The 17,099-nt window shown below is 49.0% G+C and overlaps 1 protein-coding gene across 1 annotated transcript in view; it reads right to left on the bottom strand.

Annotated features, from left to right (window-relative positions):
• Positions 1 to 5,191: 5,191 nt before the first annotated feature.
• pkmyt1 (protein kinase, membrane associated tyrosine/threonine 1) overlaps positions 5,192 to 17,099 on the bottom strand; it is a 56,765-nt gene continuing 44,857 nt past the window's right edge. The window contains exon 8 of the mRNA XM_041180041.1: positions 5,192 to 5,447. Within this exon, the coding sequence (XP_041035975.1) occupies positions 5,261 to 5,447 (187 nt within the window). The 3' untranslated portion in view covers positions 5,192 to 5,260. The remainder of the gene's footprint in view (positions 5,448 to 17,099) is intronic.

The following is a 17,099-nucleotide window of genomic DNA, read 5'->3' as shown; positions in this document are numbered from 1 at the left end:
CTCCCCCCTCTCTCTCCCTCAGTGTCTCTGCTCAGAGAGTTTGACTCCCCCCTCTCTCTCCCTCAGTGTCTCTGCTCGGAGAGTTTGACTCCCCCCTCTCTCTCCCTCAGTGTCTCTGCTCGGAGAGTTTGACTCCCCCCTCTCTCTCCTTCAGCGTCTCTGCTCGGAGAGTTTGACTCCCCCCTCTCTCTCCCTCAGCGTCTCTGCTCGGAGAGTTTGACTCCCCCCTCTCTCTCCCTCAGCGTCTCTGCTCGGAGAGTTTGACTCCCCCTCCCTCCCTCAGTGTCTCTGCTCGGAGAGTTTGACTCCCCCCTCTCTCTCCCTCAGTGTCTCTGCTCGGAGAGTTTGACTCCCCCCTCTCTCTCCCTCAGCGTCTCTGCTCGGAGAGTTTGACTCCCCCCTCTCTCTCCCTCAGTGTCTCTGCTCGGAGAGTTTGACTCCCCCCTCCCCCACTCTCTCAGCGTCTCTGCTCGGAGAGTTTGACTCCCCCCTCTCTCTCCCTCCCTCAGCGTCTCTGCTCGGAGAGTTTGACTCCCCCTCCCTCCCTCAGTGTCTCTGCTCGGAGAGTTTGACTCCCCCCTCTCTCTCCCTCAGCGTCTCTGCTCGGAGAGTTTGACTCCCCCCTCTCTCTCCCTCAGCGTCTCTGCTCGGAGAGTTTGACTCCCCCCTCTTTCTCCCTCAGCGTCTCTGCTCGGAGAGTTTGACTCCCCCTCCCTCCCTCAGCGTCTCTGCTCGAGAGAGTTTGAATCCCCCCTCACTCCCTCTCCCTCAGCGTCTCTGCTCGGAGAGTTTGACTCCCCCCTCTCTCTCCCTCTGCATCTCTGCTCAGAGTTTGAATCCCCCCTCTCTCTCCCTCTGCGTCTCTGCTCGGAGAGTTTGAATCCCCCCTCACTCCCTCTCCCTCAGCGTCTCTGCTCGGAGAGTTTGACTCCCCCCCCTCCCTCCCCCACTCTCTCAGAGTCTCTGCCTGGAGAGTTTGACTCCCCCCTCACTCCCTCTCCCTCAGAGTCTCTGCCCGGAGAGTTTGACTCCCCCCTCACTCCCTCTCCCTCAGAGTCTCTGCCCGGAGAGTTTGACTCCCCCCTCACTCCCTCTCCCTCAGAGTCTCTGCTCGGAGAGCTTGACGCCCCCCTCCCACTGCGTCTCTGCTCGGGAGAGTCTGGTGTAGCTCTTGGCGATAACAGAGGGACAGAGTTGACCGACCCTGCCGGGGTGGTATGAGGGTAGGCTGGGGAAGGGTCAGTCTGCTCTGGACCACCACCTCCAGGAGCTGGGCACGCAGACCCCGGAGCTTTTCCAGTCCAGCGGCCAGTCCATGACCCTCCCCCACCCCCACCCCACCCAGCTGCTGCTCCTCCCCGAGCGTGAGGAGGGGGCTGGTACAGCACAGGTCACGCCACAGGGCAGAGGAGGGAGCAGCACCCCCCCCTCTCTCTCTCTCTCTCTGTCGTTCCCCCCCACACCAGCTTCTGGGCCAGACAGCCCACCCATCCCCTCCATCCTTAGCTCTGTGACCATCTGAAAAACATTCCCACCCTCCCCCTCTCCCACTCTCCATATGGGCGTCCTGGTGTTTTGGAAGCAAAAAATACAAAACTGAGAAAAAAAAAATCAATAGATATGTTTACAGATCCAATAGGATTTCAATAAATTTAATATACATTTCAGCTTGGCAGCCGTTGTGTTTGATGGGGGACGGTGTAGAGGGAGATTTACTCTGTATCTAACCCCGTGCTGCACCTGTCCTGGGAGTGTTTGATGGGGACAGTGTAGAGGGAGCTTTACTCTGTATCTAACCCCGTGCTGTATCTGTCCTGGGAGTGTTTGATGGGGACAGTGTAGAGGGAGATTTACTCTGTATCTAACCCCGTGCTGTACCTGTCCTGGGAGTGTTTGATGGGACAGTGTAGAGGGAACTTTACTCTGTATCTAACCCCGTGCTGTACCTGTCCTGGGAGTGTTTGATGGGGACGGTGTAGAGGGAGATTTACTCTGTATCTAACCCCGTGCTGTACCTGTCCTGGGAGTGTTTGATGGGGACGGTGTAGAGGGAGATTTACTCTGTATCTAACCCCGTGCTGTACCTGTCCTGGGAGTGTTTGATGGGGACAGTGTAGAGGGAGATTTACTCTGTATCTAACCCCGTGCTGTACCTGTCCTGGGAGTGTTTGATGGGGACAGTGTAGAGGGAGACTTACTCTGTATCTAACCCTGTGCTGTACCTGTCCTGGGAGTGTTTGATGGGGACAGTGTAGAGGGAGTTTTACTCTGTATCTAACCCCGTGCTGTACCTGTCCTGGGAGTGTTTGATGCGGACAGTGTGGAGGGGGCTTTACTCTGTATCTAACCCCGTGCTGTACCTGTCCTGGGAGTGTTTGATGGGGACAGTGTAGAGGGAGATTTACTCTGTATCTAACCCCGTGCTGTACCTGCCCTGGGAGTGTTTGATGGGGAGGGTGTACAGGGAGATTTATCTAACCCCGTGATGTAGAATACCAATGTTGCAGTGATGATTCTGAACAGTGGACCATTTGGAGTGAAGAGAACCAAGTCAGTGGAAGCCGTCCCTTATAAAATCCTGCAGAAATCCTTTATTTATATATCTATTTACACAAGGAAACCTCAGCAATTAACGCTAACATCCGATAAAACTCGGCCAGTCACCGGGAGCTTCCTGCCCCAGCACACAGCACGGGAGGAGGGCTTTCCCCTCTCCCACTCGCAGAGCTCCGGAGCTGTTCCTGAGACAGCAGGGAACACAGGGACAAGAGGGAGTGTAGCAGGGAGGGAGGAGGACAGCAACGACAGGAGCGAGGGAGGGAGGAGGAGGGCGACGAGCGAGGGAGGGAGGGGAGGTGGAGGTCGAGAGTGAGGAGCGGAGAGGGAGGGGGAATACTGACCCTCCGACAGTGCAGCGCTCCCTCAGCGCCGACCCTCCGACAGTGCGGCGCTCCGTCAGCACTGACCCTCCGACAGTGTGGCTCTCCCTCAGCGCTGACCCTCCGACAGTGCGGCGCTCCCTCAGCACTGACCCTCTGACAGTGCGGCTCTCCCTCAGCACTGACCCTCCGACAGTGTGGCGCTCCCTCAGCACTGACCCTCCGACAGTGCGGCGCTCCCTCAGCACTGACCCTCCGACAGTGAGGCGCTCCCTCAGCACTGACCCTCCGACAGTGAGGCGCTCCCTCAGCACTGACCCTCCGACAGTGCGGCGGTCCCTCAGCACTGACCCTCCGACAGTGTGGCTCTCCCTCAGTACTGACCCTCCAACAGTGCGGCTCTCCCTCAGCGCTGACCCACCGACAGTGCGGCTCTCCCTCAGCACTGACCCTCCGACAGTGCGGCTCTCCCTCAGCACTGACCCTCCGACAGCGTGGCTCTCCCTCAGCACTTACCCTCCGACAGTGCGGCTCTCCCTCAGCACTGACCCTCCCACAGTGCGGCGCTCACTCAGCACTGACCCTCCGACAGTGCGGCTCTCCCTCAGCACTGACCCTCCGACAGTGCGGCGCTCCCTCAGCACTGACCCTCCCACAGTGCGGCGCTCACTCAGCACTGACCCTCCCACACTGCGGCGCTCACTCAGCGCTGACCCACCGACAGTGCGGCTCTCCCTCAGCACTGACCCTCCGACAGCGCGGCTCTCCCTCAGCACTGACCCTCCGACAGCGTGGCTCTCCCTCAGCACTGACCCTCCGACAGTGCGGCTCTCCCTCAGCACTGACCCTCCCACAGTGCGGCGCTCACTCAGCACTGACCCTCCGACAGTGCAGCTCTCCCTCAGCACTGACCCTCCGACAGTGCGGTGCTCCCTCAGCACTGACCCTCCCACAGTGCGGCGCTCCCTCAGCACTGACCCTCCGACAGTGCGGCGCTCCCTCAGCACTGACCCTCCGACAGTGCGGCGCTCATTCAGCACTGACCCTCCCACAGTGCGGCGCTCACTCAGCACTGACCCTCCGACAGTGCGGCTCTCCCTCAGCACTGACCCTCCCACAGTGCGGCTCTCCCTCAGCACTGACCCTCCGACAGTGCGGCGCTCCCTCAGCACTGACCCTCCGACAGTGCGGCTCTCCCTTGTTAAAATCAGCCCACCACTGGTCACAATGTGATCTCTCCCAATGACCATGCCCTCCACACCCACTCTGCAGCTCACCTCCCACCCGAGCGCTGCCTTCATCCCCCCCCAAACCAGCCTGAAGGTGGCGCCAGTGAGCACACAGTCTCAGATGGCGATGGGCAAGGACGGCAGGTTGAGGGGGAGGATTTGTGGGAGGGGGAGGGTCGTGGAAGGGGAGGGGAGGTGGAGGGGAGGGGGAGGGTCGTGGGAGGGGAGGGACGTGGGAGGGGAGGGACGTGGGAGGGGAGGGAGAGGAGGGGGAAGGACGTGGGAGGGGAGGGGAGGGGGAGGGACGTGGGAGGGGAGGGGGAGGGATGTGGGAGGGGGAGGGACGAGGGAGGGGAGGGGGAGGGACGAGGGAGGGGGAGATGGGGGGATGTGGGAGGGATGTGGAAGTGGGCGGGGGGAGGGACGTGGGAGGGAGGGGGCGGGGTGAGGGACGTTGGGGGGGAGGGACGAGGGAGGGGGAGGGACGAGGGAGGGGGAGATGGGGGGACGTGGGAGGGGAGGGGGACGTGCGAGGGGGAGGGACGAGGGAGGGGGAGGGACGAGGGAGGGGGCGGGGGGAGGGACGTTGGGGGGGAGGGACGTGGGAGGGGGCGGGGGGAGGGACGAGGGAGGGGGAGGGACGAGGGAGGGGGCGGGGGGAGGGACGAGGGAGGGGGAGGGACGAGGGAGGGGGCGGGGGGAGGGACGTTGGGGGGGAGGGACGAGGGAGGGGGAGGGACGAGGGAGGGGGCGGGGGGAGGGACGTTGGGGGGGAGGGACGTGGGAGGGGGCGGGGGGAGGGACGAGGGAGGGGGAGGGACGAGGGAGGGGGAGATGGGGGGACGTGCGAGGGGGAGGGACGAGGGAGGGGGCGGGGGGGAGGGACGTTGGGGGGGAGGGACGAGGGAGGGGGAGGGACGAGGGAGGGGGCGGGGGGAGGGACGTTGGGGGGGAGGGACGTGGGAGGGGGCGGGGGAGGGACGAGGGAGGGGGAGATGGGGGGACGTGCGAGGGGGAGGGACGAGGGAGGGGGCGGGGGGAGGGACGTTGGGGGGGAGGGACGAGGGAGGGGGCGGGGGGAGGGACCGGACATCTCTTTCCCCGCACCCACCGCTCCCCCTCCCCCAACACAGCAACTGAACAGGCCACGGTTCAGTCGCCCTCCATCGACTCGTCGAACAGGCTGAGCAGGTTCCGGGGTTCGAAGACCCCCCGGGCGAGGGGCAGCCCATCGTCCTCGAGCGAAGGCGGGCGGCGATCTGCGGGGTCCGGCGAGAAGCGGCCACATGGAGAGTCCGGACTGATACGGCTCAGGTTCGGGCTGCCCCGAGAGGAGGACCTGGAAAACATTCCGGAAACCCGGGTGTCACCGTGGCTATCCAGAGACACCCTCGTTCCCCAAAACCCGTCCGCCAATCAGATTCCAGTCTGTAACTCACTCCCGGGTATCTGTTATTCTATATATAAACCACCCTGAGCCCCCCGATTAGATTCCAGTCTGTAACTCACTCCCGAATATCTGTTATTCTATATATAATCCACACCGAAACCTGCGATTAGATTCCAGTCTGTAACTCACTCCCGGTTATCTGTTATTCTATATATAAACCACCCCGAACCCCTTGATTAGATTCCAGTCTGTAACTCACTCCCGGGTATCTGTTGTTCTATATATAAACCCCCCGAACCCCTCGATTAGATTCTAGTATGTAACTCAGACCCGGGCATCTGTTATTCTATATATAAACCACCCTGAAACCCTCGATTAGATTCCAATCTGTACCTCACTGCCGAGTATCTGTTATTCTGTTTTTAAACGCCCCCAAACCACTCAATTAAATTCCACTCTGTAACTCACTCCCGGATATCTGTTATTCAATATATAAACCACTGTGAACCACTTGATTAGATTCCACTCTGTAATTACCTCCCGGGTATCTGTTACTCTATATGTAAACACCCCGAACCATTCGATTAGATTCCAGTCTGTAACTCACTCCTGGGTATCTGTTATTCTGTATATAAATGCCCCCAAACCATTCGATTAAATTCCAGTCTGTAACTCACTCCCGGGTATCTGTTATTCTATATATAAACCACCCCCCAATCCTGTCGATTAGATTCCAGTCTGCAACTCACTTCCAGGTATCTGTTATTCTATATATAAACCACCCAGAACCCCTCGATTACATTCCAGTCTGTAACTCACTCCCAGGTATCTGTTATTCAATAAATAAATCACCCCAAAACCCTCGATTAGATTCCAGTCTGTAACTCACTCCCGGGTATCTGTTATTCTATATATAAACCACCCAGATCCCCTCGATTAGATTCCAGTCTGTTACACACTCCCAGGTATCAGTTATTCTATATATAAACCCCCTGAACCCCTCAATTAGATCCCAGTCTGTTACACACTCCCGGGTATCTGTTATTCAATATATAAACCACCCCGAACCCCTCGATTAGATTCCAGTCTGTAACTCACTTCCAGGTATCTATTATTCTATATATAAACCACCCCGAACACCTCGATTAGATTCCAGTCAGTAACTCCCTTCCGGGTATCTGTTATTCTATATGTACACCACCCCCAATCCACTCAATTAAATTCCAGTCTGCAACTCACTCCCGGATATCTGTTATTCTATATTCAAACCACCCAAACCCCTTGATTAGATCCCAGTCTGTAACTCACTCCCCGGTATCTGTTATTCTATATATAAATCACCCCCGTGAGCCCCTCGATTATATTCCAGTCTGTAACTCACTCCTGGGTATCTGTTATTCTATAAATAAACCACCCGAGCCCCTCGATTAGATCCCAGTTTGTAACTCACTCCCGGGTATCTGTTATTCTATGTATAAACCCTCCGAACCCCTCGATTAGATTCCAGTCTGTAACTCACTCCCGAATATCTGTTATTCTATAGATAAACCACCCTGTGCCCCTCGACTAGATTCCAGTCTCTAACACTTCCGGGTATCTGTTATTCTATATATAAACCCCGCCGAACCCCTCGCTTAGATTCCGGTCTGGAACTCTGACCCGGGTATCTGTTATTCTATATATAAACCACCCCGAACCATTCGATTAGATTCCAGTCTGTAACTCACTCCCGGGTATCTGTTATTCTTTTTTTATACCACCCCCAATCCACTCGATTATATTCCAGTCTGTAACTCACTTCCGGGTATCTGTTATTCTATATAAAACCCCCTGAACCACTCGATTTGATTCCAGTCTGTTACACACTCCCGGGTATCTGTTATTCAATATATAAACCACCCTGAACCCGTCGATTAGATCCCAGTTGGTAACTCACTCCCGGGTATCTGTTATTCTATATGTAAAGCACCCCGAGCCCCTCGATTAGATTCCGGTCTATAACTCACTCCCGGGTATCTGTTATTCTATGTATCAACCCCCCGAACCCCTCGATTAGATTCCAGTCTGTAACTCACTCCCGGGTATCTGTTATTCTATATATAAACCACCCAAACCCGTTGATTAGATTCCAGTCTGAAACTCACTCCCGTGTATATGTTATTCTATAAATAAACCACCCCGAAATCCTCGATTAGATTCCAGTCTGTAACTCACACTCGGGTATCTGTTATTCTATATATAAACCACCCCGAACTGCTCGATCCGATTCCAGTCTGTAACTCACTCCAGGATATCTGTTATTCAATATATAAACCACTGTGAACCCCTTGATTAGGTTCCACTCTGTAATTCACTCCTGGGTATCTGTTATTCTATATATAAATCACCCCGAACCCCACGATTATATTCCAGTCTGTTACTCACTCCCGGGTATCTGTTATTCTATATATAAACCCCCTGAACCCCTCGATTAGATTCCAGTCTGTAACTCACTCCCGAATATCTGTTATTCTATATATAATCCACACCGAACTGCTCGATTCGATTCCAGTCTGTAACTCAGTTCCGTGTAGGTTATTCTATATATAAACTCCGCCGAACCCCTCAATTAGATTCCAGTCCGGAACTCACTCCCGGGTATCTGTTATTCTACATATAAACCACCCCGAACCCCTCAATTAGATTCCAGTCTGTAACTCACTCCCGGATATCTGTAATTCTATATGTAAACCCATCGAACCATTCGATTAGATTCCAGTCTGTAACTCACTCCCGGGTATCTGTTATTCTATATATAAATCACCCCGAAACCTGCGATTAGATTCCAGACTGTAACTCAATCCCGGGCATCTGTTATTCTATATATAAACGCCCGCAAACCACTCGATTAGATTCCAGTCTGTACCTCACTCCCGGATATCTGTTATTCTATATATAAACCACTGTGAACCCCCTCGATTAGATTCCAGTCTGTAACTCACTCCCGGGTATCTGTTATTCTATTTATAAACCACCCCAAACCCCTCGATTAGATTCCAGTCTGAAACTCACTCCCGGGTATCTGTTATTCTATATGTAAACCACCCTGAACCCTCGATTAGATTCCAGTCAGTAACTCACTCCCGGGTATCTGTTATTCTATATATAAACCACCCCCCAATCCTGTCGATTAGATTCCAGTCTGCAACTCACTTCCAGGTATCTGTTATTCTATATATAAACCACCCAGAACCCCTCGATTACATTCCTGTCTGTAACTCACTCCCAGGTATCTGTTATTCAATAAATAAATCACCCCAAAACCCTCGATTAGATTCCAGTCTGTAACTCACTCCCGGGTATCTGTTATTCTATATATAAACCACCCAGATCCCCTCGATTAGATTCCAGTCTGTTACTCACTCCCAGGTATCAGTTATTCCATATATAAACCCCCTGAACCCCTCAATTAGATCCCAGTCTGTTACACACTCCCGGGTATCTGTTATTCAATATATAAACCACCCCGAACCCCTCGATTAGATTCCAGTCTGTAAATCACTTCCAGGTATCTATTATTCTATATATAAACCACCCCGAACACCTCGATTAGATTCCAGTCAGTAACTCACTTCCGGGTATCTGTTATTCTATATGTACATCACCCCCAATCCACTCGATTAGATTCCAGTCTGCAACTCACTCCCGGATATCTGTTATTCTATATACAAACCACCCAAACCCCTTGATTAGATTCCAGTCTGTAACTCACTCCCCGGTATCTGTTATTCTATATATAAATCACCCCCGTGAGCCCCTCGATTGTATTCCAGTCTGTAACTCACTCCTGGGTATCTGTTATTCTATATATAAACCACCCCGAGCCCCTCGATTAGATCCCAGTCTGTAACTCACTCCCGGGTATCTGTTATCCTATGTATAAACCCTCCAAACCCCTCGATTAGATTCCAGTCTGTAACTGACTCCCGGTTATCCGTTATTCTATATATAAACCATCCCGAACCCCTCGATTAGAATCCAGTCGGTAACTCACTCCTGGGTATCTGTTATTCTATATATAAACCACCCCGAAACCCTCAATTGGATTCCAGTCTAACTCACTCCGGGGTATCCGATATTCTATATATAAACCACCCCCAATCCACTCGATTAGATTCCAGTCTGTAACTCACTCCCGAATATTTGTTATTCTATATATAATCCACACCGAACTGCTCGATTCGATTCCAGTCTGTAACTCAGTTCCGTGTAGGTTATTCTATATATAAACCCCGCCGAACCCCTCGATTAGATTCCAGTCTGTAACTCACTCCCGGGTATCTGTTATTCTATATATAAACCTCCCCCGAACCCCTCAGTTAGATTCCAGTCTGTAACTCACTCCCGGGTATCTGTTGTTCTATATACAAAACCCCCCCGAACCGCTCGATTAGATTCCAGTCTGTAACTCACTCCCGGGTATCTGTTATTCTATATATAAACCTCCCCCGAACCCCTCAGTTAGATTCCAGTCTGTAACTCACTCCCGGGTATCTGTTGTTCTATATACAAACCCCCCCGAACCGCTCGATTCGATTCCAGTCTGTAACTCAGACCCGGTTATCTGTTATTCTATATATAAATCACCCTGAACCCCTCGATTAGATTCCAGTCTGTAACTCAATTCCAGGTATCTGTTATTCTATATATAAACCCCCCGAACCCCTCGATTAGATTCTAGTATGTAACTCAGACCCGGGCATCTGTTATTCTATATATAAACCACCCTGAAACCCTCGATTAGATTCCAATCTGTACCTCACTGCCGAGTATCTGTTATTCTGTTTTTAAACGCCCCCAAACCACTCAATTAAATTCCACTCTGTAACTCACTCCCGGATATCTGTTATTCAATATATAAACCACTGTGAACCACTTGATTAGATTCCACTCTGTAATTAACTCCCGGGTATCTGTTACTCTATATGTAAACACACCGAACCATTCGATTAGATTCCAGTCTGTAACTCACTCCTGGGTATCTGTTATTCTGTATATAAATGCCCCCAAACCATTCGATTAAATTCCAGTCTGTAACTCACTCCCGGGTATCTTTTGTTTTATATATAAACCACTGTGAACCCCTCGATTAGATTCCAGTCTGTAACTCACTCCCGGTATCTGTTATTCTATTTATAAACCACCCCAAACCCCTCGATTAGATTCCAGTCTGAAACTCACTCCCGGGTATCTGTTATTCTATATAAAACCCCCCTGAACCACTCGATTTGATTCCAGTCTGTTACACACTCCCGGGTATCTGTTATTCTATATAAAACCCCCCTGAACCACTCAATTTGATTCCAGTCTGTTACACACTCCCGGGTATCTGTTATTCTATATATAAATCACCCCGAACCCCACGATTAGATTCCAGTCTGTAACTCACTCCCGAATATCTGTTATTCTATATATAATCCACACCGAACTGCTCGATTCGATTCCAGTCTGGAACTCAGTTCCGTGTAGGTTATTCTATATATAAACCCCGCCGAACCCCTCGATTAGATTCCAGTCTGGAACTCACTCCCGGGTATCTGTTATTCTACATATAAACCACCCCGAACCCCTCAATTAGTTTCCAGTCTGTAACTCACTCCCGGATATGTGTAATTCTATATGTAAACCCATCGAACCATTCGATTAGATTCCAGTCTGTAACTCACTCCCGGATATCTGTTATTCTATATATAAACCACCCCGAAACCTGCGATTAGATTCCAGACTGTAACTCAATCCCGGATATGTGTAATTCTATATGTAAACCCACCGAACCATTCGATTAGATTCCAGTCTGTAACTCACTCCCGGGTATCTGTTATTCTATATATAAACCACCCCGAAACCTGCGATTAGATTCCAGACTGTAACTCAATCCCGGGCATCTGTTATTCTATATATAAACCACCCAAACCCCTTGATTAGATTCCAGTCTGTAACTCACTCCTGGGTATATGTTATTCTATATATAAACCTCCCCCGAACCCCTCAGTTAGATTCCAGTCTGTAACTCACTCCCGGGTATCTGTTGTTCTATATACAAACCCCCCCCGAACCGCTCGATTCGATTCCAGTCTGTAACTCAGACCCGGTTATCTGTTATTCTATATATAAATCACCCCGAACCCCTCGATTAGATTCCAGTCTGTAACTCAATTCCAGGTATCTGTTATTCTATATATAAACCCCCCGAACCCCTCGATTAGATTCTAGTATGTAACTCAGACCCGGGCATCTGTTATTCTATATATAAACCACCCTGAAACCCTCGATTAGATTCCAATCTGTACCTCACTGCCGAGTATCTGTTATTCTGTTTTTAAACGCCCCCAAACCACTCAATTAAATTCCACTCTGTAACTCACTCCCGGATATCTGTTATTCAATATATAAACCACTGTGAACCACTTGATTAGATTCCACTCTGTAATTAACTCCCGGGTATCTGTTACTCTATATGTAAACACCCCGAACCATTCGATTAGATTCCAGTCTGTAACTCACTCCCGGGTATCTGTTATTCTGTATATAAATGCCCCCAAACCATTCGATTAAATTCCAGTCTGTAACTCACTCCCGGGTATCTGTTATTCTATATATAAACCACCCCCCAATCCTGTCGATTAGATTCCAGTCTGCAACTCACTTCCAGGTATCTGTTATTCTATATATAAACCACCCAGAACCCCTCGATTACATTCCAGTCTGTAACTCACTCCCAGGTATCTGTTATTCAATAAATAAATCACCCCAAAACCCTCGATTAGATTCCAGTCTGTAACTCACTCCCGGGTATCTGTTATTCTATATATAAACCACCCAGATCCCCTCGATTAGATTCCAGTCTGTTACTCACTCCCAGGTATCAGTTATTCTATATATAAACCCCCTGAACCCCTCAATTAGATCCCAGTCTGTTACACACTCCCTGGTATCTGTTATTCAATATATAAACCACCCCGAACCCCTCGATTAGATTCCAGTCTGTAACTCACTTCCAGGTATCTATTATTCTATATATAAACCACCCCGAACACCTCGATTAGATTCCAGTCAGTAACTCCCTTCCGGGTATCTGTTATTCTATATGTACACCACCCCCAATCCACTCGATTAAATTCCAGTCTGCAACTCACTCCCGGATATCTGTTATTCTATATTCAAACCACCCAAACCCCTTGATTAGATCCCAGTCTGTAACTCACTCCCCGGTATCTGTTATTCTATATATAAATCACCCCCGTGAGCCCCTCGATTATATTCCAGTCTGTAACTCACTCCTGGGTATCTGTTATTCTATAAATAAACCACCCCGAGCCCCTCGATTAGATCCCAGTTTGTAACTCACTCCCGGGTATCTGTTATTCTATGTATAAACCCTCCGAACCCCTCGATTAGATTCCAGTCTGTAACTCACTCCCGAATATCTGTTATTCTATAGATAAACCACCCTGTGCCCCTCGACTAGATTCCAGTCTCTAACACTTCCGGGTATCTGTTATTCTATATATAAACCCCGCCGAACCCCTCGCTTAGATTCCGGTCTGGAACTCTGACCCGGGTATCTGTTATTCTATATATAAACCACCCCGAACCATTCGATTAGATTCCAGTCTGTAACTCACTCCCGGGTATCTGTTATTCTTTTTTTATACCACCCCCAATCCACTCGATTATATTCCAGTCTGTAACTCACTTCCGGGTATCTGTTATTCTATATAAAACCCCCCTGAACCACTCGATTTGATTCCAGTCTGTTACACACTCCCGGGTATCTGTTATTCAATATATAAACCACCCTGAACCCGTCGATTAGATCCCAGTTGGTAACTCACTCCCGGGTATCTGTTATTCTATATGTAAAGCACCCCGAGCCCCTCGATTAGATTCCGGTCTATAACTCACTCCCGGGTATCTGTTATTCTATGTATCAACCCCCCGAACCCCTCGATTAGATTCCAGTCTGTAACTCACTCCCGGGTATCTGTTATTCTATATATAAACCACCCAAACCCGTTGATTAGATTCCAGTCTGAAACTCACTCCCGTGTATATGTTATTCTATAAATAAACCACCCCGAAATCCTCGATTAGATTCCAGTCTGTAACTCACACTCGGGTATCTGTTATTCTATATATAAACCACCCCGAACTGCTCGATCCGATTCCAGTCTGTAACTCACTCCAGGATATCTGTTATTCAATATATAAACCACTGTGAACCCCTTGATTAGGTTCCACTCTGTAATTCACTCCTGGGTATCTGTTATTCTATATATAAATCACCCCGAACCCCACGATTATATTCCAGTCTGTTACTCACTCCCGGGTATCTGTTATTCTATATATAAACCCCCTGAACCCCTCGATTAGATTCCAGTCTGTAACTCACTCCCGAATATCTGTTATTCTATATATAATCCACACCGAACTGCTCGATTCGATTCCAGTCTGTAACTCAGTTCCGTGTAGGTTATTCTATATATAAACTCCGCCGAACCCCTCAATTAGATTCCAGTCCGGAACTCACTCCCGGGTATCTGTTATTCTACATATAAACCACCCCGAACCCCTCAATTAGATTCCAGTCTGTAACTCACTCCCGGATATCTGTAATTCTATATGTAAACCCATCGAACCATTCGATTAGATTCCAGTCTGTAACTCACTCCCGGGTATCTGTTATTCTATATATAAATCACCCCGAAACCTGCGATTAGATTCCAGACTGTAACTCAATCCCGGGCATCTGTTATTCTATATATAAACGCCCGCAAACCACTCGATTAGATTCCAGTCTGTACCTCACTCCCGGATATCTGTTATTCTATATATAAACCACTGTGAACCCCTCGATTAGATTCCAGTCTGTAACTCACTCCCGGGTATCTGTTATTCTATTTATAAACCACCCCAAACCCCTCGATTAGATTCCAGTCTGAAACTCACTCCCGGGTATCTGTTATTCTATATGTAAACCACCCTGAACCCTCGATTAGATTCCAGTCAGTAACTCACTCCCGGGTATCTGTTATTCTATATATAAACCACCCCCCAATCCTGTCGATTAGATTCCAGTCTGCAACTCACTTCCAGGTATCTGTTATTCTATATATAAACCACCCAGAACCCCTCGATTACATTCCTGTCTGTAACTCACTCCCAGGTATCTGTTATTCAATAAATAAATCACCCCAAAACCCTCGATTAGATTCCAGTCTGTAACTCACTCCCGGGTATCTGTTATTCTATATATAAACCACCCAGATCCCCTCGATTAGATTCCAGTCTGTTACTCACTCCCAGGTATCAGTTATTCCATATATAAACCCCCTGAACCCCTCAATTAGATCCCAGTCTGTTACACACTCCCGGGTATCTGTTATTCAATATATAAACCACCCCGAACCCCTCGATTAGATTCCAGTCTGTAAATCACTTCCAGGTATCTATTATTCTATATATAAACCACCCCGAACACCTCGATTAGATTCCAGTCAGTAACTCACTTCCGGGTATCTGTTATTCTATATGTACATCACCCCCAATCCACTCGATTAGATTCCAGTCTGCAACTCACTCCCGGATATCTGTTATTCTATATACAAACCACCCAAACCCCTTGATTAGATTCCAGTCTGTAACTCACTCCCCGGTATCTGTTATTCTATATATAAATCACCCCCGTGAGCCCCTCGATTGTATTCCAGTCTGTAACTCACTCCTGGGTATCTGTTATTCTATATATAAACCACCCCGAGCCCCTCGATTAGATCCCAGTCTGTAACTCACTCCCGGGTATCTGTTATCCTATGTATAAACCCTCCAAACCCCTCGATTAGATTCCAGTCTGTAACTGACTCCCGGTTATCCGTTATTCTATATATAAACCATCCCGAACCCCTCGATTAGAATCCAGTCGGTAACTCACTCCTGGGTATCTGTTATTCTATATATAAACCACCCCGAAACCCTCAATTGGATTCCAGTCTAACTCACTCCGGGGTATCCGATATTCTATATATAAACCACCCCCAATCCACTCGATTAGATTCCAGTCTGTAACTCACTCCCGAATATTTGTTATTCTATATATAATCCACACCGAACTGCTCGATTCGATTCCAGTCTGTAACTCAGTTCCGTGTAGGTTATTCTATATATAAACCCCGCCGAACCCCTCGATTAGATTCCAGTCTGTAACTCACTCCCGGGTATCTGTTATTCTATATATAAACCTCCCCCGAACCCCTCAGTTAGATTCCAGTCTGTAACTCACTCCCGGGTATCTGTTGTTCTATATACAAACCCCCCCGAACCGCTCGATTCGATTCCAGTCTGTAACTCACTCCCGGGTATCTGTTATTCTATATATAAACCTCCCCCGAACCCCTCAGTTAGATTCCAGTCTGTAACTCACTCCCGGGTATCTGTTGTTCTATATACAAACCCCCCCGAACCGCTCGATTCGATTCCAGTCTGTAACTCAGACCCGGTTATCTGTTATTCTATATATAAATCACCCTGAACCCCTCGATTAGATTCCAGTCTGTAACTCAATTCCAGGTATCTGTTATTCTATATATAAACCCCCCGAACCCCTCGATTAGATTCTAGTATGTAACTCAGACCCGGGCATCTGTTATTCTATATATAAACCACCCTGAAACCCTCGATTAGATTCCAATCTGTACCTCACTGCCGAGTATCTGTTATTCTGTTTTTAAACGCCCCCAAACCACTCAATTAAATTCCACTCTGTAACTCACTCCCGGATATCTGTTATTCAATATATAAACCACTGTGAACCACTTGATTAGATTCCACTCTGTAATTAACTCCCGGGTATCTGTTACTCTATATGTAAACACACCGAACCATTCGATTAGATTCCAGTCTGTAACTCACTCCTGGGTATCTGTTATTCTGTATATAAATGCCCCCAAACCATTCGATTAAATTCCAGTCTGTAACTCACTCCCGGGTATCTTTTGTTTTATATATAAACCACTGTGAACCCCTCGATTAGATTCCAGTCTGTAACTCACTCCCGGTATCTGTTATTCTATTTATAAACCACCCCAAACCCCTCGATTAGATTCCAGTCTGAAACTCACTCCCGGGTATCTGTTATTCTATATAAAACCCCCCTGAACCACTCGATTTGATTCCAGTCTGTTACACACTCCCGGGTATCTGTTATTCTATATAAAACCCCCCTGAACCACTCAATTTGATTCCAGTCTGTTACACACTCCCGGGTATCTGTTATTCTATATATAAATCACCCCGAACCCCACGATTAGATTCCAGTCTGTAACTCACTCCCGAATATCTGTTATTCTATATATAATCCACACCGAACTGCTCGATTCGATTCCAGTCTGGAACTCAGTTCCGTGTAGGTTATTCTATATATAAACCCCGCCGAACCCCTCGATTAGATTCCAGTCTGGAACTCACTCCCGGGTATCTGTTATTCTACATATAAACCACCCCGAACCCCTCAATTAGTTTCCAGTCTGTAACTCACTCCCGGATATGTGTAATTCTATATGTAAA

The sequence above is a fragment of the Carcharodon carcharias genome, chromosome 38 (genome assembly GCF_017639515.1).
Source record: "Carcharodon carcharias isolate sCarCar2 chromosome 38, sCarCar2.pri, whole genome shotgun sequence".
Lineage (NCBI taxonomy): Eukaryota > Metazoa > Chordata > Chondrichthyes > Lamniformes > Lamnidae > Carcharodon > Carcharodon carcharias.
Note: the sequence above shows the minus strand (reverse complement) of the source record. Positions and strands in the feature narration are given on the sequence as shown.